General features: G+C 38.3%; 2 protein-coding genes across 2 annotated transcripts; one reads left to right on the forward strand and one right to left on the reverse strand.

Moving 5' to 3' along the window:
- The first annotated feature begins 110 nt into the window (after nucleotides 1-110).
- LOC138208691 (sodium-dependent phosphate transport protein 2B-like) lies at nucleotides 111-9,132 on the forward strand. Its single transcript, XM_069166763.1, has 14 exons — nucleotides 111-190; nucleotides 1,374-1,440; nucleotides 2,364-2,427; nucleotides 2,575-2,685; nucleotides 3,847-3,975; nucleotides 4,304-4,447; nucleotides 4,589-4,700; nucleotides 5,331-5,523; nucleotides 6,070-6,165; nucleotides 6,258-6,378; nucleotides 7,084-7,251; nucleotides 7,340-7,456; nucleotides 7,793-7,917; nucleotides 8,566-9,132. Exons 1-14 carry the CDS (start codon nucleotides 111-113, stop codon nucleotides 9,130-9,132), a joined length of 2,094 nt encoding a protein of 697 aa, XP_069022864.1.
- A 6,069-nt stretch (nucleotides 9,133-15,201) lies between these two features.
- bglapl (bone gamma-carboxyglutamate (gla) protein, like) lies at nucleotides 15,202-16,912 on the reverse strand. The gene is made up of 4 exons (XM_069167202.1): nucleotides 16,833-16,912; nucleotides 16,354-16,722; nucleotides 16,146-16,242; nucleotides 15,202-15,845 (listed from the first exon to the last, which is right to left on the reverse strand). Exons 1-4 carry the CDS (start codon nucleotides 16,891-16,893, stop codon nucleotides 15,743-15,745), a joined length of 630 nt encoding a protein of 209 aa, XP_069023303.1. The 5' UTR covers nucleotides 16,894-16,912; the 3' UTR covers nucleotides 15,202-15,742.
- Between the last annotated feature and the right edge of the window lie 6,181 nt (nucleotides 16,913-23,093).

Consider the following 23,093-nt stretch of genomic DNA (forward strand, 5'->3'; position numbering starts at 1 on the left):
TTATCATCCATTTGGTTTTACTGCATGACAGAAAAGGCCAGACTAAAATCTTTTGTGATCTGTGCTGGTGTGTGTAATGCAGGGTTAGAGTCAAGTCAGTATAACAGAGCATGTGGACCAATTACAGCCACACCTGGGGTGCACTGTGCTGCAGAGTGGCACAGAGGGGCACCTGGCACAAACGATTGTGGTACTGGTGTTAATAGGTCACAGCAGGAGCACTTGAGCTAACCAGACTGAAACCTATATAGCCCACTTGTGAGATGTGTTAGCACATCAGTAAAACATTATCTGCTGAGCCAGTCCTGGCACATTTACACTGTTATATTTTTATAGTCTAGCTTTAATTAATGTACACTGCCCCCCAATAATAAATGAAGTTTCAGTCTTTAAATGAAGCCTATCTTTATGAAAGTTATATTGCTTAGTTTTTGTTACAACTGTTTGAAATAAATAAGTATAATCAGTATAATCAGCAGCTCTCTAAAACTGAACATTAGACATTCATGAGGGTAGGATTGATTGCAGGACTGTTGTATTAGACTGCTTTAGTTTTAGAAAATTGTACCTAATAAATTGGGACAGGAAAACAAGCATGGAAATGTCCCATTAATGCTTGTTCTGGTGCATCAGAGCTGCGGTGGTGACACAAAGTGCCACTGATTCAGAGAGATAGAAGCTGTCAGAGGATGGATTTCCCTCCCCTCCTCACCTAACACTGTCAGGTCACAGCTTCCATGGAAATCAATATATCAGTATGGCACAGTGGACTTTTCTCTCCATAATTTTTAAGCCATCATTAACAGTTTTATATAGGACCAAACTTAGGTCATTGATATGTTGAAGTATTGACCTATGGGGAGGTGCATCGCTAAAATCAATACATTGTTACAGAAATGCTCCAAAAATAGAACATAGCCACAATCAAAACTCAAATTAGATCTGTGTGATGTTGAGCACATCCTGCCCCCCACCCCCTCCCCCACTGTGTCCCACCACCCCCATGTGGTCTGAATAAACCTTTGCCAGGGGAAAGTCTCTGCCACTCTTCTCCTGTGGTTGATCTCAGGGTCCAGCGGCTGGAGTTAACATCAGTCGGAGGGCTGTGCATTACAGCAAAGATTCTTAAATGGATGGACATTTTTTCAAGTTGGACAAACAAACTACAGAACTTGTTGTAAGTCTTAGGCATACAACCTGCCAAGTATCTGAAGCAGGTGAAAGTAGATACCACCGACTCAAGACTTATCAGGTACAATGTGAGTTGGATTGCGACACAGCTGGCCGAGATATTTAAGCAGTGTCAGGTAAGACTAATCAAGGTTTGAAAGGTGTGTCCAGCTTATCTATGACACGGATGTGTGATGTGAAAGCTCCACACTGACCTCCACCAACCCTCCTCCCCCACCACCTTTCCACTTTATCTGCGTGAAGGCCCAGGTGAGCTCAGCACACCTGAGGCATGGACTCACTCCGCCTACCACAGGTAGGCTGCTATTAATCTGAATACTCTATGACAGGTGTTTATGTTTAAGTGGGGAATTTTTTTATGTATGTTTTTACAAATGTAATAGACACATTTAAAAACAAATCATAAAGTACGTGTGTGACTCTAAACTTAAGTGTCAAAATGGGCCAAGTTTATTATTATTGATTTGGTATTGTGTTATGGTATCATGACTGAACACAGTGAAATTGAGCTTGGACATTTTCTGCTTGTGAACCCTTCAAACTGTGAGTAGTGATACTGTTATAGACAAGTTATTATAGAAAATAGGCCTTTGAAGAATTGCACACAGAAGCAATTAATATTATTTAAAATATTTTATCACTAGTTACGGAATTACATCCAAATAGCAAACCGATTAAAGCAAATCTTGGTGCAAGTGCAACACTTTAAAAAAAAAAATTGATGTAAATTTCCTTTTGTGTGTCTGTCCTACTGTTGTGTGAATGGAATTTTACTGCAACTACCACACGTGCCACAAAATCAATACCCTGGCACGTGAGGGAAAGAGTGTGTGTGTGTGTGTGTGTGTGTGTGTGTGTGTGTGTGTGTGTGTGTGTGTGTGTTTGTGTTTGAGTTTGAGTTCACCAACAGCTAACAAAGGAGGTTTTTTGGAGTAATTAATGGAATACAGTATAATTTCAAACTTCTTAATTTAGTGTGTCAATATTAAGTTCTTCATTTGAACCTACCAATATTCATCCCCAGACCTTTATTTACATATAGTTTCTGGGAAAAAAATATCCGTCACATTTAAAATAGTGATAAATACAATTTTAGAGCATTTACTAGAGTAGATATACAACATTTTGTTATTAGATCCTTACATACATGTTTTTTTTCTTTTTTCTTTCAGCCAATGGCGCCTCAAAACAAATCCAAGGAAGACCATGATGAGAAACATGGAAATAAAAGCAATGGTATTTTTAATAGCATATGGCCTACAACACATGGCTACTGATGAATTTAGATTATAATAACATTTATATAGCTGTACGAAAGGACAGTAAATGTATTCTCCATTGTATTGCTTTGTATGATGTATTCAGGCTTCTCGTCTATCGCAGAGGTGAAAGCGAGCCCAGCACATTCCACTCTGGCTTTGATTGACGAGGAACCGGAGGACGCAGACCCATGGGACCTGCCACAACTGAAGGACACCGGGGTCCCGTGGTCAGGTGAGGACTCGTCATGTACCTGTGTATCATCTGGTTCAAGTACAGTCTTATCCTTCTGTTTAAAGGATCATGTGTGTGTCCTGATTAGATGTACACACAGTCAGTAGCATTTCCATTGATTTGGACATAGCTTTACATCACACATACTACGACATGTGGTTTAAGACAATGTACATGATAAAGGTGAAGTCACTTCTTGTTACAGTCCCTGTGAAAGTACACTCCACATGGAAGTTTTGGTGTCTTGTTGTCGGACAACCCTCAGCCAAAGAATCAGTTTGTCTTTTCTTGTGGAGTTGATCTTCATGGAAATTTCTGATAAAAGTGTGTTTACACTACTATCAATTAACACCCTTCAAGTACATGCAGGTATCTACTCCACTTTTAGATTTGTGCTAATAGAAAGGGGTCAATATTTATGTAAACATGTATTATATATTTTTGGTGTGTCATTAATTATCCATTTGTAAAGATCTGTTTTCTCTTTGCCATTCAGGGTCTTTTTTTTCGCAGTCACATCAAATCTTCTGTGATCCAATAGGAAGATTAATAAAACATAAACACCAGAGTTGAAAATATTTATACACTGTGGTTTTCTGAACTTCTTGGATATCATGGACACATTTGAAGAACAACAATTAAAATTTATATTCTGATTATTCAGAAAGCATAGCACTCGTAAACAATAACAGGTATGGTTCAGGTAGAAGTCAAAAAGACAGCTGAGTCTGTGCCATTATATTGTAGACTGGAATTCAAAGTTAAAATGAGTGCAGCATTGTTCACCATTTGAACAAATTTGCCACTTCCTGCAACCGAAGGTAACGTCACCTTTAGAAAATAGAAGTAATAATATTAAAAATAACAATCACAATTTACAATACATATATATATTTCTCCAGTTGGTCAGTGATTAAAATAGATAGGCAACCACATGACAACAAAATGCCTTGTTTAAATCCACTTGTATTATATCCCTCTCTTTATTTCCCAATGATTTATGTTGCTTTCGACTGTACACAAAAAAAAAATAAAAGAATAGGAGGGAAAAATGTCTTCAAAATAATGGGAAAAAAAATGTTTCATTTTTCATTTCTGCCATTTCAATGTCATTTTACCTACCTGTATTCAACCCCATGCATTTTTCTTTGTCTGTTTCAGCTCTAAATACCAAAAGAAAGGTGCTGAGGGTGTTGGGGTCGGTGGGGAAGTTGATTCTGCTGCTGGGTTTCCTTTACATTTTCATCTGTTCCCTCGACATCCTCAGCTCAGCGTTTCAGCTTGTTGGAGGTAAACACACCAAGACTGATGGTCTGATGTAATGCTGAGGAGTTGGATGTTATAGACCTTTTATTACAGCAGCCAGTTTGTTTGCAAGAGTCCCATCAAGCCAAGACAGTGTGACAGTGTGACAGTGAGCCAGCACAAACAATATTGAGATCCTGAAACTGGAGCAGCTAAATATAATCCAGCAATCATTAATTTAATCTGCAATAGTCCTACTGTTACTTGTAAAAAAAATAACACAGGGATACACAGTGGTGTGTATTATGGAAAGTATTATAAAAATGATGTGAAAACGCTGTGTTTGAAAATTCACCTGCTCCACCTCGTCTAGGTAAAACAGCAGGCGACATTTTTCAGGACAACTCAGTTTTGTCTAACCCTCTGGCTGGTTTGGTCATTGGTGTTCTGGTCACTCTGCTGGTCCAGAGCTCATCCACCTCCTCCTCTATAGTTGTCAGCATGGTTTCCTCTGGACGTGAGTACGAGCCTTTACACTACATAAACATAAACAAACACAGAGATACACGTGTGCACAGAATACACGAGCATGAATGATGATGTTAAGCATGTAGAGGAGAGGGAGAGATGTTAAAGGAGATCTGCATGCTTTTGACAGTGCTAACCGTCCAGGTAGCTGTTCCCATCATCATGGGCACCAACATTGGCACCTCTGTCACCAACACACTTGTTGCCATGACGCAGGCCGGTGAACGCAGCACCTTTCGCAGGTAATGGAATTGTGTTTCATGGAAGCTTCCTTTCCTTCTCTTCCTCTTCCGAACAGAAAACCCAGTGAACCGATTAGTTTGAGTTTTGCTCTGCATTATAAAGGTGTGCTTATATGGACATGTTGACATTCCAAAACAGTAGGCCTATCTACAGAAGCACTGTGCTGAGTCATTTTATTGCTGTGCAGGACAATGTACAATGATCTGTTATAAAAAAAAAGGAAACTAAAAAACTTCACTCTAAATAAGCCTTCATATATGTGTCATGAAATAATAATTTTCCTCACATATTCAAAATGTTAACCTTTGATCACCTAAAAATATAATTTTTTTTTTAAAATTCCTGAATATTTAATCTACAAAATCCAATCTAATAACTACATACTACTAGTAAAAAAAAATTCCCCTCGTGGGATTAATAAAGTAACTATCTATCTATCTACATCTTTTTATGTAATTTATAATTTATAACCCTCAAATTTACATAAAAACTTCAAAATGGATGATGATTATCACTAAATAAATAACTTAGATACTTACCTAATAGATATTCCCTTGACAGCTGTGATATGAAGCTTTTATTAGAAAGATTGTTTTGCATTAATCTTCCTCCTCTCACGATGTGCCCAGGGCTTTTGCAGGAGCCACAGTGCATGACTTCTTCAACTGGCTCTCTGTGCTGGTGCTGCTGCCTCTGGAAGTTGCCACTGGTTATTTGTACACAGTCACCAAGCTCATCATTGACTCCTTCAACATCCAGAGCGGAGAGGCTCCAGACCTCTTAAATGTGATCACTGACATCCTCACTGAATCAATCATACAGGTAAGGTGTCATGAAGATGATGATGATTTTATTGTTACTTGTGCAAAATATCTTTACTCTTATCTTACTAATATCTTTACTACTACAAAGCTGAAGAAAATATAATATGTGGTATGGTTGGTGGAATGGATAGATGTACTATTTATTTTTGATGATGTAATATATACATTTTGTTAATTTTGACAGTACTGTCTAGAGAAAATGACAAAAAGTAATGTTGTTGGATTGTAATTGGGTCAACTGTAGTAGCAGTCTGATTACTGGACAATAGTTGGTGTTAAGTGAGATAATACATTTCCACTGTAAATATTTGTAGCTAAACATTATAAAGTGTTATAAATGTGATACGTAAAGCGTTGAAGAAGCATAAACATTTTGTGGTTGATGAATATTGATGTGGATGTTTGCGATCATTAGAATTATGTCGTTTACATGCTCTTAAGTTTATCAGATAGTACATAGATAGATTAGGTGTTATTATATAAGGTTGTTATCTTAATTGTGGTTGTATATTTTACAAAGCATTTCTCTTTCTCTCTGACTCAGCTGGATCAGTCGGTCATTAGTGGGATCGCCATTGGAGACCCAGAAGCCAGAAATAAGAGTCTCATCAAGAAATGGTGCCAAACCTTCACCAACACAGTAAGACCAGAACGTGTCAACTATGTATAAAATAAATATTCTATAAATTGAGGATTTAGGATCTTTATTGTCAAACTGCCACTGTGTTTCAGACCTTAATGAATGTCACAGTTCCTGGTCCAGAGAACTGCACCTCTCCATCTCTTTGTTGGGTTGACGGCAACTACACCTTCACTCTGAAGAACATTTCCGAGACGTACAACATAGAGAAATGTAAGAACAGAACTATATGTTCGCGATATCTCAAGAAAGCCTTGAGAGAATTAAATGTTCCCTTGATCCCATGGATGAACTGATTCAATTTTTGCAGACAAAGATCAAATGTCACTGTGACCTTAAGTCTGTCCTATATGTCTGCCCCATTCTTTTCAACATGTTATCTCAGGAAGGTGATCAGGTGGTCAAAGGTTACTGTGAGCTCAGAGTCTGTGGCCATAACTCAAAAGTTCATACATTGATTATGACAAAATTTCAAATAAATGTCTGATAGGAAAAAGTGATGAATATGTGACAATGACATTAAGGGTCAAAGGTCAACTGTGACATCATAATGGTCTGTAAAACCCTTTTCCAGCCATCATTAAACAGCATAACTCTGAATTTGCTGACACTAATATTGGGTCTACTCCTTGAAACTGTGCTGATTGCATAGATCTTCTGTGCTGTCAGGTTGAAGACGTGTTTGAAGCATCAGTGTTTTAGAATTTGAAGCGTCTTTGTAGCAACATCCATATTTGAAACATTGTCTGCTATCAATCAGCTTTATTAGCCTAGCATGTAAACACATACAGGGATTTTTTTCAAAGTCATGCTACATATAAGATATTAATTTTGATATATATGGATGTACACTGCAACTTGACTAGTTGATGGAGGCATTCAGCCGCAAGACGATAATTCTAATTTCTGTGCTCTCAGGTATGCACCTCTTTGTGTATGTGAATCTGTCCGACCTGGCGGCGGGTCTGATCCTGCTGGCTCTCTCTCTGCTGGTGCTTTGCTCCTGCCTCGTCCTCATCGTCAAGCTGCTCAACTCCATGCTGAAGGGACAGGTGGCCGGAGTCATCAAGAAGATCCTGAACACTGGTGAGCGACACCACACACTGTGTATTAAATCAACTGGATCTGATGACTTGGTTTATTAATACATGATTTTATGTCTTTGTGTGAGCAGATTTCCCATTTCCATTCGGTTGGGTCACAGGCTACATTGCCATTTTAGTCGGAGCAGGAATGACCTTCATTGTGCAGAGCAGTTCGGTGTTCACCTCTGCGATTACTCCACTTGTTGGTGAGGTCTATCATCCATCAATTCATCCATTTCATTCATCATGGCTCAATGGTTTTTCATTTTCAAAAATCTATGGAAAAGTTTCTCTACTTGTTTTTCTTCTCTGTGACATATTACGCAGTATGACAGTGTACAAAGACCATGTTTTTAACGGATAGGTTAAATCGAGTGGAGAGTGATCTGGGGAAGACACACACTTGACCTTTCTTTAGTGTTTTTGTTTAGCCATAATTACCAAGACACTCCATCGAAGAACAGGAAGCACACGGGAAGCGATGGTTAAATGTGTTTAAAGTGAAAATGTGTATTTCAACCAGTGTGTCATTTGTGTGATAGGTATTGGTGTCATCAGCATCGAGAGAGCATACCCATTGTCTCTGGGTTCAAATATTGGCACCACCACTACAGCCATTCTGGCAGCCATGGCTAGTCCTGGAGACACACTGGCCAACGCTCTACAGGTCAGTCACTCACACAAAAACGTTCCCATGTGCTGGCAGATATGATATGTTGCAGGTGTTTGATTAAACCCTGCTCTCATTCCAGTTATGTTTTTGATGGGTTTTATAAGGAAATATAAGAAATATGACCTCAAAGGATGAGAAAGCTTCTTTTTTCTTGATTTATATTTCTGTAAATATAGTTTTAAACATATATTCTTTATGTAGTAATCTAATCTCTTATATTATTGAATATAGATCTTATGAGGACTACCAAAATCCAAATGACCAATTTCAAAGTGATACTTCACAGTATCATTTTAATAATTGTAACATCCCAGAAGGTATTTATTGCATCTTTAAATGTATAGTTTGACAGGAAAATTGGGTGCTTTCTGTTTGTTAGTTTTTCCTAGGAAGTTTTCCTAAAAACAGCTATAGTAGTGTAATAGTAATTTCTTTCTATTTATAATCATTTCTGTGTATTTAAACCCGAATAAACATAAATTACTAATGGAACCTTTTGGGTTCTTGGACAATATTTACATTACATGTACCAATTAAATGCTATTTCTGTTATACCTATAATTATCTATCACGTATGGTTGTTTTTCAGTAAAATTAACAAGAAATAATGGAAAAATATTTCTTTGTTAATGATTACTTCAGATTGCCCTTGTGCACTTCCTGTTCAACATCTCTGGCATCCTTCTGTGGTATCCAATCCCCTTCACCCGCATCCCTATCTGGCTGGCCAAAAGTCTGGGCAACATCACTGCCAAATACCGCTGGTTTGCTGCTGTCTACATCATCTGCTGCTTCTTCATTTTACCGCTCTCGGTGTTCAGCCTGTCACTGGCTGGTTGGCAGGTACTGGTGGGTGTTGGTGCCCCTTTAGTCGTCATGTTGATCATCATCATTGTGATCAACGTGCTGCAGAAGTGGAAGCCCGGGTGTCTTCCTGCAGTACTGCGATCTTGGGACTTCCTTCCACTATGGGCCCACTCCTTGGCTCCCTGGGATAAAGTGGTTGGCACGATTACTGCCAAATGCTGTTGCTGCTGCAAATGCTGCCAAATTTCATCTGAAGACCAAGAACAGAAAATACAAGAGGCTGGGGACAAGAACAAGAAAACACATACAGCGGTGTATGACAATCCTGCAATGAGTGCAGAGAAAGAAGTAGAAGATGAGATCAAGATAGAGCTTCAGATTCTGAAAATGACCCAGCTTTGAGATTTTATATGAAATATATGAGCGTGAATATGTGTGTCTGATACATATTGGTCACGGCATCCAAGCACATTCAGGAAACTACAATTTACAAAATATTTATTACTTTTAGTAGATTTATTTAATGTAACATGAGAATTTAGGGATTTCTAACTACCAAATGGAGAAATTGACAAATGCAAGAAAGTGTTCTTCTATATATACGTCGAAAACTGAAGTGACCTTTAAAGGATAAGGATGGCAATCTCTGCTTTTCGTTTTTGTCGACACATTCCATGAAAAAAACAAAACCAAGCAAGTCTGTCCTTCAATAATTTCTGATCTACTCTACCCTGTTCATACCTTTCAGCCTGAAGTCAATTTTCTCTTGCTAAAGATGTAAAAGCAACAATCAGATATAGACTCTTATTTTCAAAGTCTTAATAATTTCTTAAAACAATTGGGCACTGTAGTATTAAGCCAACATTACTTTTAGGAAAGAAAATGGTTTCAACTGCAGATTGATACATATTTGGTGTTCTCTGTGCGTATTTTCAGCAGCAGGATGGTGGATGTGGGGTGAACTGTAGTGACAGAGCTATAGGAAGGTCAGTGCCCAACCCAGTCTCACATCAAAATGTGTCATAGCTACATTGGTCCACAATGCAACCCATTTAGGTGCAAATCAATATCTTAATAATGGACCTTATGTTGTGCAATTGTTTTCTACTGCCTAAACTTGGGAAATTTACCAACAATGCACCTGAGCACACCTCATTTTAGTACCAAAGACCCATGGGTGTTATGGGTCTTCAGACACCGTGGGCACAATAAAAATATTTTTTAATGTTTTTATTGGACACTTGCATTACAATTTGCACCATCCTGTGTGGGGTGAAAGATAGAGCCCTTGGTTTACTTGGAGAACAGCAGAGATTTATGACACGGGAGCAATAACGGTTTGGAGATAGTTGAAGATAGTTGTTGGGAGAATTAATTAATCAATCTTGGATTTGGTCTTTTAATGGCAGAGTTTGAAAAATATTAAATATCACTTATCCTTTAATATTTGATTTTCTAACTGTACCACCAATACAATGTCTAATTTCTCATTTAGACAGCATAAAACACAATTAAAAGATTTTCTTCAACATGGTTATTGGGTTTTAGCTACAAATAATATATACACAAATTAGGTCTACATGTATCGCTAATATTGAATTCAATATGTCATTTTTGAAATGTAAAGCTGTAGGTGTCTGTATTTGGTCTGTGCATCCTGTTAACTTATATTATTCTCTAGTTAAAATGTGAAATATACATTTTCTTAAGATGGCCTTTGTGTAACAGTGTACAGTAAGATGTGCTCAAGAACCTACCACGGTTGGATTTGATGGACAGACTTGTCGGGTTTCCACATTTCCAGCAGGTATCTTCTTTTGTATTTTTACGGGATTTTGTGTTTTTTACTGTGTATGAAAGACGCATTGAGCTCCTTAACACATCGTTTTAAGGTGTAAAATTATTTTGTAATTGAAAAGGCAATTGTATTCAGGGAATATATAGTTTGAAATCAGATGAATGACCATCTAACAGACTATTATGTCTCCAAACAACATATGTTAAAATAAGAAATAAAAGTTTTAAAACAAACCTAATTGAAAGAGTCATCCTTATGGAAACCACTAGACTCATCATTTTGAATGTTCCCTGCCCCTGTAGGCCGATGCATGCTGACCCTTTATTGCCCTCTTATCAATGTTATCATAGGTTAGAGTGAAACAAGGTGGGAGTTAGCCATTACAACAGGGGTTCAAAGTGTTCAGAGAACAACACATGCTCTAAAAATATCATAAACTTTATCAGCATCATTATTATTAACGGCCTAATGTTTCACAGTTTATAATGGGTGATAGTTTTATGGCTCTAGTTTATGACAGTTGTATTGCATTTATGAGTTTGAAATTTATTTTCTTTTTGGAACAATTGGAACAACAGAGCCAATGTCCACGAAGCCTCCACTGCTGTGCTGACAATGTGTCACATGTCAGTGTGCAATGTGCAAAGAATATGAGATGGATCATCAATATGTCAATATTGGGGATTGGGGGTGGGGGGTGGGGGGCAACTGTGCCAAAGCACATGACAGAACAACCACGAGACAGTTTCTGCATGGTCAACTGGCACTCGAGGTACCGTAAGTGTGTCATACACACACACACACACACACACACACACACACACACACACACACACACACACACACACACACACACACACACACACACACACACACACACACACACACACACACACACACATCACAATGGTATCCCAGGTGTATGCCTGAAGGATGATTGAGAGCTAACCCTGTGTCTGATAGTGTCCTTCAGGTATTGAAATATTCATGACTGTGGTGTTCTTGTTATCTCAGTCCTGTTGGTGGCTGAATTCTCGAAGTGCTCCCGATATCAAAAACTGAAACAAGGGTAAAGACAAGACCAAGATTTGCGGTAATACATCAACAACAGCCGGGAGATGGATGCAGTAGTGGCAGGACAGGTAAATGTCTACTTAGTAATCATGCATTATTTTATAATTAACCCTCCTGTTGTCGTTGGGTCAAAATGACCCACAGCTGTGTTCAACCAACTTCTATCTTATTTCTATATTTTGATATTTTTTTGGGATCATTGGTGATCATTCTTTAAAGAAACCCTCCCAGCCTCCTTGTCACCAATGATCCCAAAAAATATGAAAATAAAATAGAACTTGGTTGAACACAGCTGCGGGTCATTTTGACCCAAGGACAAAGGGAGGGTTAAAACTAAAACTTAAGGTGAGGCAGTGCAACAAAGAAAATAATTTCCTGTTAATGATAAAGAAGCAGCACATTGAACCCACCCACAGGCTACATGGCAGCTCACCATGTGAAGGGGTGTGCTGTAGTTATGGCACCACCATTGTCAACATAGGGCACACATTTACTGTACCTGTTGATCAGGCTGGCACACCATTATCTTATCGGTTCTCACCGTGACTGTTTTATACTTTGTGGTCCAATTTTTTTAATCTCTAACCAGCTATAAGAAATCAAATGGTGTGTAAGAATTGACGTTCCTCTCTGCAACACAAAAATCTGTTTTGCTTATTGTTGATTTTCTCAGATGTTTGAGTTTCACTGTGCAGTATATGATGCATGTGCAGAGTTTGACACCAGTAGTCTGTTCTCTCTTTCTGCTGAAGGGAGAAAGTTTTTCTTTGCAAATCTCGAATTTACTTCAAAAGATCCGAACAAATTCACATCGATTATGCAAATCTGCTTGTTTTTCACATTGAAACAATTTTCTTTATCTTACAAAGGTTACCCGGAACTAAAAGTATTTCAGTCCATAGTTAACCTTTCTTAATTATTTCTTCCAGGCATGTATAGATGGCATGTTTCTTTAGTCATAATTTCGAAAAGACATGCTAATGTCATGGGCTTGGATCAATACTTTTATCTAAATTGGAATTGCAAATGTGTCCTGTGATTGTTATGAAAAAGCTTTGTACAAAGTGCAGACAAGTAGGAGCACAATCAAGATAAAATCAATAAATAGTCACAGACAACTTTTTGAATTCACACTGTTTGTTCCCAAAACAATGTTGGCTCTTTTACCTGCATGTGCTTTGACATCAAAACTAAACTGCTGCACTTTATCTTGTTTTTCAGTTCATTAAATTAAAATATTATAGCTGTCTTGAACATAATCGCCTCAAAATTCAGCATCAGACATTTGGTATCTTTAGAAACGGTTGGATTCCCAGTGGAGTTTAAAATAATGTGATGTGGGTTTGAATAATGATCCAGACGTACCTCAGTATCAGTTCATATCACATATCACATATCACATAGGGCGGCACGGTAGTGCAGTGTTTAGCACTGTCACCTCACACCGTGGGTTCTCTCCGGGTTCTCCGGCTTCCTCCCATCATCCAAAAACATGCACCTCAGGTCAGGTTACCTGGCGCCGCGCTAGTGGAAGCCTGCTGCAGCAGCTCCCCCCTGAGAGCCCCCCTGCTGTAGTGAAGAAATTTCCCCTCGGGGATTAATAAAGTGAATAAAATCAAATAAAAAATATAGTTACATATTTTTTAAGTCTTGAGACTGAATTTATGTTTTTTTTCCAGTTCACTATTTACCAAAGACCACCCTCCTGTTCAGAGTGCAGACATGGTTTTATGTACTCCTCTGAAATACAAAATTAATCTGTAACTTCTGGATTGACATCTGATGACTGACCAACACTGCCATCCTATGGTAATGAGGGGAAGAGCAGAAGCCATGTAAGGACGATTAAATGCTGAATAATAATAATAATAATAATAATAATAATAATAATAATAATAATAATAATAATAAACTTTATTTGTATAGCACCTCTCATACCAGAAATACAGCTCAAAGGGCTTTACAGCAAAATAATTACATGCAGTGTTTCACATAAAAACAGATATAAAGGAACATTTAAAAATATAGAAAAGAAATGAGATGCATAAGAACAGATAAAATGAAACACAAATAGAGTTAAAATATAAAACATGCAATATGCATTTTAAAGGCGCAGTAGTTCAAGTGCAGGCAGGTGCAAGAGAGCTTCACGAGTAGCTAGTTAAAGGCTAAAGTAAAGAGATATGTTTTGAGCTTTCTTTGAAAGGTATTAACTGAGCAGCTTCCCTGATATCTAACAGGTAGTTTGTTCTACAGCTTTGGAGCAGAACTGACAAAAGCTGAATCCCCAATTTTCTTTCATCTGTCGCTGGGAACCTCCAATAAACCAGCAGCAGATGATCTCAGTGTTCTTGAAGGCTCATAGTTAACCAGAGAGTTAGCGATGTCCGAGCCCATTAAGAGCTTTGTACCTGAGGAGGAGGACCTTAAAGTCAATCCTGTGTGTTACAGAAGAGGAAGAGACTGCTGATGGAGAAACCATTTGTACTGGGCATGTCAATGTATGAAAACAGAATTTAACATTAATCCACAACAGAAAATCTGAGCCAGTGTTACAAATGTGGCTATTATCTCTATATCTACAGGATTTCTCTTAAAAAAAAAAAAAATTGACTGCAGAAAATAAGCTAATATGAGTTGTTTTAAAGTTGACCCCGCGCACACATCTTGAAGTAATTCATTTACAAAATTGAAACTTCTCCCTGTGGATCAAAGGGTGGTGCAAATCAAGATCAGTATTTCACACAAGATTGTGTACAAATCTGCACCTCACTTATCCAGTCATTTCAATTTAGTGAAAAACACCCAGTCCCACAACACGAGAGACAGTCTTAACAAATTTTCATTCAGTCATTTGTGATCATGTATGTTCAAAATTTTGTCAAATAAATCTATCTATCTATAGTTATTTGGCTACTTTGGCAACAGCAAACAGCTTTTTGTTTGCAGCAAATAGCTCTAAGAACCCACCACAGACAGACAGAGGCCTCAGGATTAATTACTGAACGTACATTAGTGATGCTATGTTAGTGAAAATCCAGTGGGTTGTTTAAAAAGCCTATTTTGAAGCCATTTCTAAAATTCCCAAAGACTCAGTTCAGCAGCTTGGTAGATATAGGAAACAGAGTTGCATCTTGGTAAATGGGTAAAAATCCGTTTTAGCATTCAGCAGGCGACTAAGGGAATTCTGGAAATACTTTCACAACAGTGAGAGTTTTAAATGGTCTTCTGGCTTTTCAAACATTGTCTGTTAATTTACTTTTAAAGAGAGTGATGGTTACTTCTGACCCAAATGTATTTGCTGCATACCAGACAACTCTCAGTCGGCCATGTTGATTATTGACTTTGGCGTCTTGTGTTGTGGAAAGCTTCAAGCTCAGAATTAAACTTGGAAACCTTCAACAGAGCTGCTGGATGTGTCAATTAGCAACTGTTTGCGCACTAGGTTGTCTTGTCTTTTTTTTTTTTTTAAGTCAACAATATGACTTTGTTTGCAGTGCCACAATTTATTGCACATTAGAAGGTGTAATATTGAAATTTTGATATTTCCATTTCAAAAATATATTTAGTCATTAAGGACAATACAACAATTCGACATCACATAATAATTTATTATTTTCAAACCCAGAGGCAATTTGTGGTTACAGTCATTTCAGATAACTGATGTGTTTCACACATACTGTACACTACCACTATCAATACATTACTACTAAAACTACAGTACCTCTAAAAAGTCATTACAACATCCACTACTCACTACAACTACCAGTTAAAGTAAGACTAGGGCACGATATACAAACATCAATACATTAACATACTTGTACATTTCACCTGCATTTGTAGCACCATTCATTGTTTCAAATGCAAAGAATAATTTAAACTTGTGGGGGCCACATACTTCACAGTATGTGTTTCCATGTGCCTCGCTCTGAAAGCCTGGAAGAGGCCTTCTCATTCAGGACCACAGCTGGTCTTGTGCAATCATTTGTGCCTACAAAATAATTCTCTATCTACCATCATAGCATGGGCTTTTTTGTTGTTTTTCTACTCCTTGTCTGGATTTAGGGGAGTTGCTGCATTGTTCAATTACAAAATGACAGAAAAAACAGTTCACATGTGGATGAAAGAGGTGTCTTTAACTTAGAAAGGGACGGGTCCGTAGTAGGCGGTGTATGCGGCGACAATGCCTGCAGTTTCAGCCATCTCATCGCAGGCAATGTTCAGCTCACATACCTCTCTCAGGCTGGATGGTAGAGGAGAGAAATAGGGTTAGATGGAATGTAAAATCTCAAGTGTCACATTAGATTTATCATCAATTCTGTATTTTACCTCCAAGTTTTTTTTTTTTTTTTTTTTTGCACCAGAATAAACCATTTAATTATGATTTGTGATCAGTTAGAAACTTTGTAGCAAGGAATTTAGGTTGATATTGATATACAGAATGATGTACCAATGGTCTAGCCAAACAATAGCTAACAGAATGTGTAAGGGCTATTTTAGCGTAATAATTCAGTTTTATCATAATACACAAAAAAAACTGTACCTTTCCTGCTGCAGAGGACTGAGGTTGCCTGCTGGGGCAGCTCTTCTTCTCCTCAGGAGAACAGCAGCGAGATCTCTCTTCATGACCACTTGAGCAGCTGAGGGGACAAACATCATAAACCAGACTTTTCTTAAATTTCTTGAGTCAAAAGGATACAAAAACTTTGGTTCCATGCAATACGTTTCTTTGGATACAAAAAGCTACATACCCTCAGCACTGGCCGACTCTGATGAGGATGAGGATGAGGATGAGGATGAGGAGGATGAAGAGGAAGAGTCTGATGCTGAGGAGTCGGCAGAGGAGTTGGACTCAGAAGAAGAGGACTCAGAGGAAGAAGATTCAGAAGATTCGGAGGAGGAAGAGGAGGAAGAGGAATCTGAGCTTGAGTTAGAATCAGATGCTGAAGAGTCTGATGAAGAGTCAGACGCACTGGATGAGGCTGAATCCGACTCAGAGGATGAGGAAGAGTCTGAGGCGGAGGAAGACGATGAGGAATCGGGGGCAGCTGCAGGGTCAGTAGGTGCAGCTTCAGCAGCTGTGTCGGCAGCAGGGTCCACAACAACTTCAGGTTCCACAGCTGGCAGAAAATGACATATATTAAACATACTGTACATACTTACACTGCCCCTAATAACAATGACAGCAAGTTTGGGATTCACAGCAGTGATGAGATGCGTTTGTTTTTACCTCCCATGGACCAGCAGACTGACAGTAGAGCGCAGATGGAGAGAAGAGTCAGGGTCTTCATGATGCCTTGTAGCTAGTGACTCACTGTAGACAAGTCGATTTCTTTATTGCTGGCTCCTCTTTCCTTTCCTTCGAAGGCTTTTTCTGTTTCTTTTCTCCGAGTCGAGGTCAATATATACTGTTGTCCCCCTCCTGTGTCAGGCCAGACCCACACAATGAGATAACCCTCTGATTGGCCGGGGAATCAAATATCACCGTTTCCGCTTCCACTTGTCATGAAAGCTCCCATAAACACCCACGCAGCCCGTGGCACTGAGTCCACAAACTCATTCACCCGCACACAACACAACCACAAACATTCCCAGCATCTGCCTGTGTGTACAGCACATGGTGCAGCATGTAAACCTATATGTAACATGAATGTATGGAAACTTTCACCTGACAATTAGAGAAACATGGGAGAATGACAAACGTCACACTTCAAGGGATTCTCCCACTCCACAATGCACATGCATTCAAATTTGCCCTTTCACATACACGGAAAAGACTGAAATATTTTCCCTGTAGTTTTATAAGAACTGATGTGACCTGTGGATAGATGTCATATTAAATTACTGGATTGACTTCACAAAATAGTTTCTTTCTCTGGTTTTTGGCCATATTTTTGTCATATTTTGTCCAACAGAAATGCTTTAATTTCCTTGCCAATCATTTCCCTGAGGTCAAACCAATCATTTTTGTACATGCCTTGTTCAACAGTCCTGTACATACCCTTCGAATTCCTTTCAATCCTCACCCTTCATCACCAAGGTATAAATAATATAGCAAACCCTGAAAGTCCAAACTAGTGGTGTTACAAGATTTCTATAAAATACCCCTAAAATGTAATTGGATTTTAATCAGGGACACCCATTGCAGGGTTGCCTCTTTAACATCAAGGTTGCCAGCTCTGCCATTGCTGTTATGTTACTATACTCCTTGCCCCAGATGTGATCTCCCACCCCCACAAACCCCAAACTATAGCCTGAGCCTACCACAAGCTACTAATCGAGTGACACGGAACAGCAGTGAGCCTCATTATGCGACAGAGCTTAATTAGAGTGTTGCAGAGTGCCACAAGAACCGCAGTCAGTCGCTATTTACAGGTCCATCTTGGCCCAGGTCTTGAACAGATCCAGCGCACGGCTATGGCTTACCAACACCAACCAGGGACCCGATACACAGCCTGGCTTGATGTATTGCTGTATATACAGAGCTAAATATAGCTAACCCCCATGTACTGGATGCACAGCGTTATGCATGCGGGTTTGGATGCAACTTTAAAGTGTGGCTTTTGCTGTGTTTCTTTTACAAAAACTGGTATCTAGAGTTTGCAACTTTGACCCAAACCATATTGCATCTTAAATACCATCTCGATAACCAAACATTTATGCACACATATTACTTCAGATGCATATATATATACATATATATATATATATATATATATATATGTATATATATATATCTATATATCTATATATAGATATATATATCACAGAGGGCACCGAACCAGCTGCATCTGTCATGTATTGAGATAGATTCGGTGGTGCTGCAGAGTGACCTTGGTGTCCTTTGTGTTTCATAGTCCCACGTTATTCCTGGTGTCAGGGGTTTGTTTTGGAATGTGTGCCATGTAATTTCAATGTCTGGTCTGGTGTCCATTTTTGTGGATGCATTTCAGTGCATGGGGGACCCAGAGAAAAAACTATTGCCATTGTGTTCCAGAGGAGGAAGAAAATACAGCGTCTTTCGATGAGTTTCTTTTTTAAAAGCTGCATCTTGGCTTTAAGATCATTTGATCTTGACTGATGCTCATTCTTCTATTGTTCCAGGTGTATACTGGCACCCCTTGTCTGTCCGGCAGACTTATACACAACTATATAGACACTGTCTCCTGTCAACTTGATCCTGTCAGCTCAATTCAGTGATGAACCTCATGTCTTCATCCACAGTAGATGATCTGTTAATAGTTTCTGTATTGATTTAAAACTCGATTTTACTTGCTTTTAAATCACTTCTGTTGAGGTCTGTGATGTTCTCTGGCACAAGTGCCTTAGTTGTTTCAGAGAGGACAAAAAACATTTGGTGAGAAAACTTTGAGTTTATATGCTGTGAGCTGTAGGAAAATGTTCTATTTCACGAGTTTTTCATTATTTGTTTTTCTGGTGTACAATTGTCACTTGTACACAAGTTACACTTTTAATGTTGGGCCATTTGCACAAATATATGAGGGTTATTTAATACCTCCATTTATATTTAGATTGTCAACAACTCTGTTTTAAACTCATATAAGTCATGAAGAAATTGTATTTTCTTGATTCTTGTTGTTCTGGGTTTTGTACCCTCATGGTTGAAATGCACTTATTGTAAGTCGCTTTGGATAAAAGCGTCAGCTAAATGAAATGTAATGTAATGTAAAACAAATCTGTTTGGGAAATTACACTCTGGACCCCAAGGCACCTAATAGGCCAAATCTGGTCTCAAAATAACAAATTCCCCCATCAATAATTGAAATAGCAAATCAACACAATTCCAAGATGTAGGATCTCCATAAACATGTGAACATGTCTCGGGAAAAAGCAACAAAAAAAGCGAATAATGTTGGCTTTTTACACTTATTTGGACAAGCAAATATTTGATCCTCTTTGAAACAGTGTGAGCAGATAAATCCCAATTTGCTTTTTAAATAATTGATTTAAAAAATATCAATGTATGTAATATTCTTTTCTGGAAAAAAAAAGTACACCCTCGGCCCCAGAAACTAGCATTGCCGCCTTTTCCAGAAATAACTTCTTGTAGGCGTTTGCTATAATTGCGCAACAGACAAGGCTATAGGAAGAAAAGTGTGTAGGCTGCTGCAGCGCCCTCTGGTAGAGGACCTGCATGCCCAGAACTACAAATTTAAAATAATAGAATAAATAAGTGTTATTATTATAAAAAAATGTTTTGGTATGTTCATATTATAATGATGTTTTAATTTCAGTAAGTAGTTAATAGTGGATCTTAATTTCCTAAATTTCAGTTCTGGTGGAAATTATATTTGAGGTCAAACCGACGGTCAAAGGTTGAAAGTGAACACAAACACTGCAGCAGTGGAAGAAAATGACGGCCTTAAAGGGACTTTTTGATTTTCTTTAATGAAGCCATTAAGAAGGGCAAAATGTATCAGAATCAACAACTGACAGCGAGACCAGCAGTAGACAAGATGCTGGACGAGTACTGTGGCAAACTGTTTGGTAGTTAGTTAGCGCAGAGCTAAAGTTTAGCTGGAGGAGAGGAAGAGGCTATTGGATCACAGAAGCGAAGTACACCGAGGAGACGATGAAGGTACCGTTAATAAGGTAAGGCAAGTTTATTGGTATGTATGTTTTATGCACAACATGCTTTAAATAAGGACAATTACCCCTCAAAGGGCTGTGTCCCCTTTGGCCCACATTGCTGTGGCTGGTTTCTAAGGGTTACAGGCATTAAAAAAAAATAAAAATAAACAAAGTAGAAAAATGAGAAAGTAAAATTAGCATTGGATGCCTTTGTAAAGTAGGCACGTGCACATTTAGGTATTATTAATCATTAGATTGTTTTTTCTGATTACTATGTCAGTGGCCAGTGCTCTTATCATCAAAATATTTTATAACTCTGGCTTTCATAACAGCCAGTGCTTAGCTACTGCTGTTTAATGTTTGTTTATACTTTTTTGTACTTTTTTATCATCAATGTTTATTGTGTAAATCTGGCTTTCCTATTAGCCAGTGCTCAGTGGCTGTGTTTGTATGTGTGAGTCTTGCATGATTATTTTTCCTCTCGCAGACAGTCGTTCTTATTTCTTGGACGATCTTGATTGTAAATTCCCTTTGTTTGTCCATGCCAACTTTGTTCTACTTACATGATACATGTGTGTTATATAATTTCGACAAACAACTTTCAAATGACCAGTTAGAGGCGTGCATTGAGCTTTTTTAAACCATCACCTCAATGTGCGTGTAAAGGCTGACAGACGGACAGACACATTTTTTCATGTTGTATTCACCTTCCAGTGCCCCTTCCCAGCTCTACCAATTTAACTGCAACTACAAGTATTATGAAAGTTAAACATCAACATTGGTAATTGGGGATCAAAAGGCAAGGTACTATTTAATCCTGGTGGTTCAAGTCCAGGTGGGGACCTTTTGGTCATGTGACTTCCTTCTTTCTCTTCCCATGTTTCTTGTCCAATGGTAATATTGGAATAAGCTTAAATAAATAAAAAAAACTTCTTGCATGGACATGAAAGCAAAATTCTAACTCTCATACATTCAGAATGAACCCAGCATTATATTTGATGTTTGGCAGTACTAGATTTGCTAATGACTGGACTTAAATCTTCCAATGCCTCCTGTATATTTAGCATTAAATGTTAAAATGCTACTTCCACTAGTGTAGAAAAGACATCGAGAGATTTCTTGTATGCTCCTCTGTGTTCAACAGACGGGCACTTGGAAGAATAAGAATGTTAAACCATTTCTTGGTGGTTCTGCTTGAACAGTTTCAGGTCTCCTACAAGATCAGAAACCCTAACTCCTATCAGTCATCACTCTGTTATCCTATCAGCCATTTAATCTAAATTTAATGTGCTACGTTCTGTTCGGTATTTTTATATTCTTTCATACATCACGATAGCCTTATGAAAGAATGAACAAAACAAAATCACATGAAATTTTAAAAGATTTATGTATTTTGAAAACCTGGAAATAACACCAGTTATGCACTTGGCCAAAGACTAGACTAGGTTTATAAGTATACTTAAAGCTCACTTATTAGAGACTCGTCTTACTCAGAGGCCAGTTTTAGTTTTACATTTAGGAGGTTTCTTTGGTACTGTAAGAGCCAAGATACTGCTCGGTTTAGCCCAACAGGACCGTGAGATGTGGAGAACAGAGAGTTTCATGTTAAGTTGTAGCCAGAGATGAAAAAGGAGAGTTGCTAGACATCACATGTCATGAGAGGCTACAGCATCAAGACTTATTTTCTCACCATCAACCAAACGAGCTCAATGCACTCATAAATTTAACACCTACAATAGCGTAAATTACAGAATACATGTGGCTGAAGTTGTGATTTTCCTTTCTTTGTGTTTCCAGAACCTACAGCATTAACATCATAGCTACAACAGTTTTTTTTTTTTTTTTTTACAGTTTTTGTCGACAGAAGACTCACTGTAAACATTATAATGTCATGTCTGTTCATGTAATGTGAACGTTTTGTACAAATACGTACATCATTATAAAGTAATCTGAGAGGCCACTGTGGTTACGTTATCCCCTGAACCGCAGTATATTATGTAAAAGCCTGGTAACTGTAATTTTCCTGCATCACTGTCTTCTGTGCCAGCATCATGTATGTATATGATGTTGCATCAAGAGGCAACCCACCATGACATCACTTTTTGGAACTGGTATTTTGAACTGGTGAGTCTGGCATTTTGGCCATTGCCACCTTGTTTTTTTGGGGGTCAGAAGTGATCATATTTGGGCAAACTGAGAACCCGGGGACACTATGCCCACACATCTATATCAGAAATCTGAAAGCACCCCAAGCCTGTCAATTAAACCAGGCATGCCCCCAAAAATACTGATCTGTGAAGCTTAATATCTAATTAGTTATGGAAATATTTTTTAGAAGGACCAGCATAACACTGATCATAAGGAGTGAGTTTAGTGAATGAGACCATAAGGCTCGTTGTGGATGAACTGCGCCTCACCTGGAAAGCAAATACTTAAATACTTTAACGAGCCTATAATGAGTCTGAAGATTCTCAGTCCTCCAGGTCATGGTCAATCTAAGGGTTATCGTTATTGTTGACCATAAAAACTCATAGGCTGGCCAGATGTGACCTCAATGACTCTCAAGGTCTTGACAACGCCCCAAAAGGTTAAGTCCTGAAGTCTTTTAAATTAAAGATGAAACATCTTCAAGAGACTCAGAAAAGTCCAGTTGCCTTTGGATATCCCCATATTAGACCCAATAATAACCTCTGGTACAAAAAAAAAAAAAGTATTGACTTTGTATTTCCCGAGAGAAGTAGACGCTTTTTGAACGTGAGTCAATTGGGCGCAGAGGCTTTTTGAAGCCAGCCCCTGGTGGCCCGTAGTGGTATTGCAACCTAAGGTACTTTTGCATTAGTTTCACCTTCAGAACTGGAGACAACGTACATTTTTATATACTGTCTATTTTTATCCACAC

The sequence above is a fragment of the Embiotoca jacksoni genome, unplaced genomic scaffold (genome assembly GCF_022577435.1).
Source record: "Embiotoca jacksoni isolate LCO1_2020_lvr unplaced genomic scaffold, fEmbJac1.0.p SCAF_4, whole genome shotgun sequence".
NCBI classification, from domain to species: domain Eukaryota; kingdom Metazoa; phylum Chordata; class Actinopteri; family Embiotocidae; genus Embiotoca; species Embiotoca jacksoni.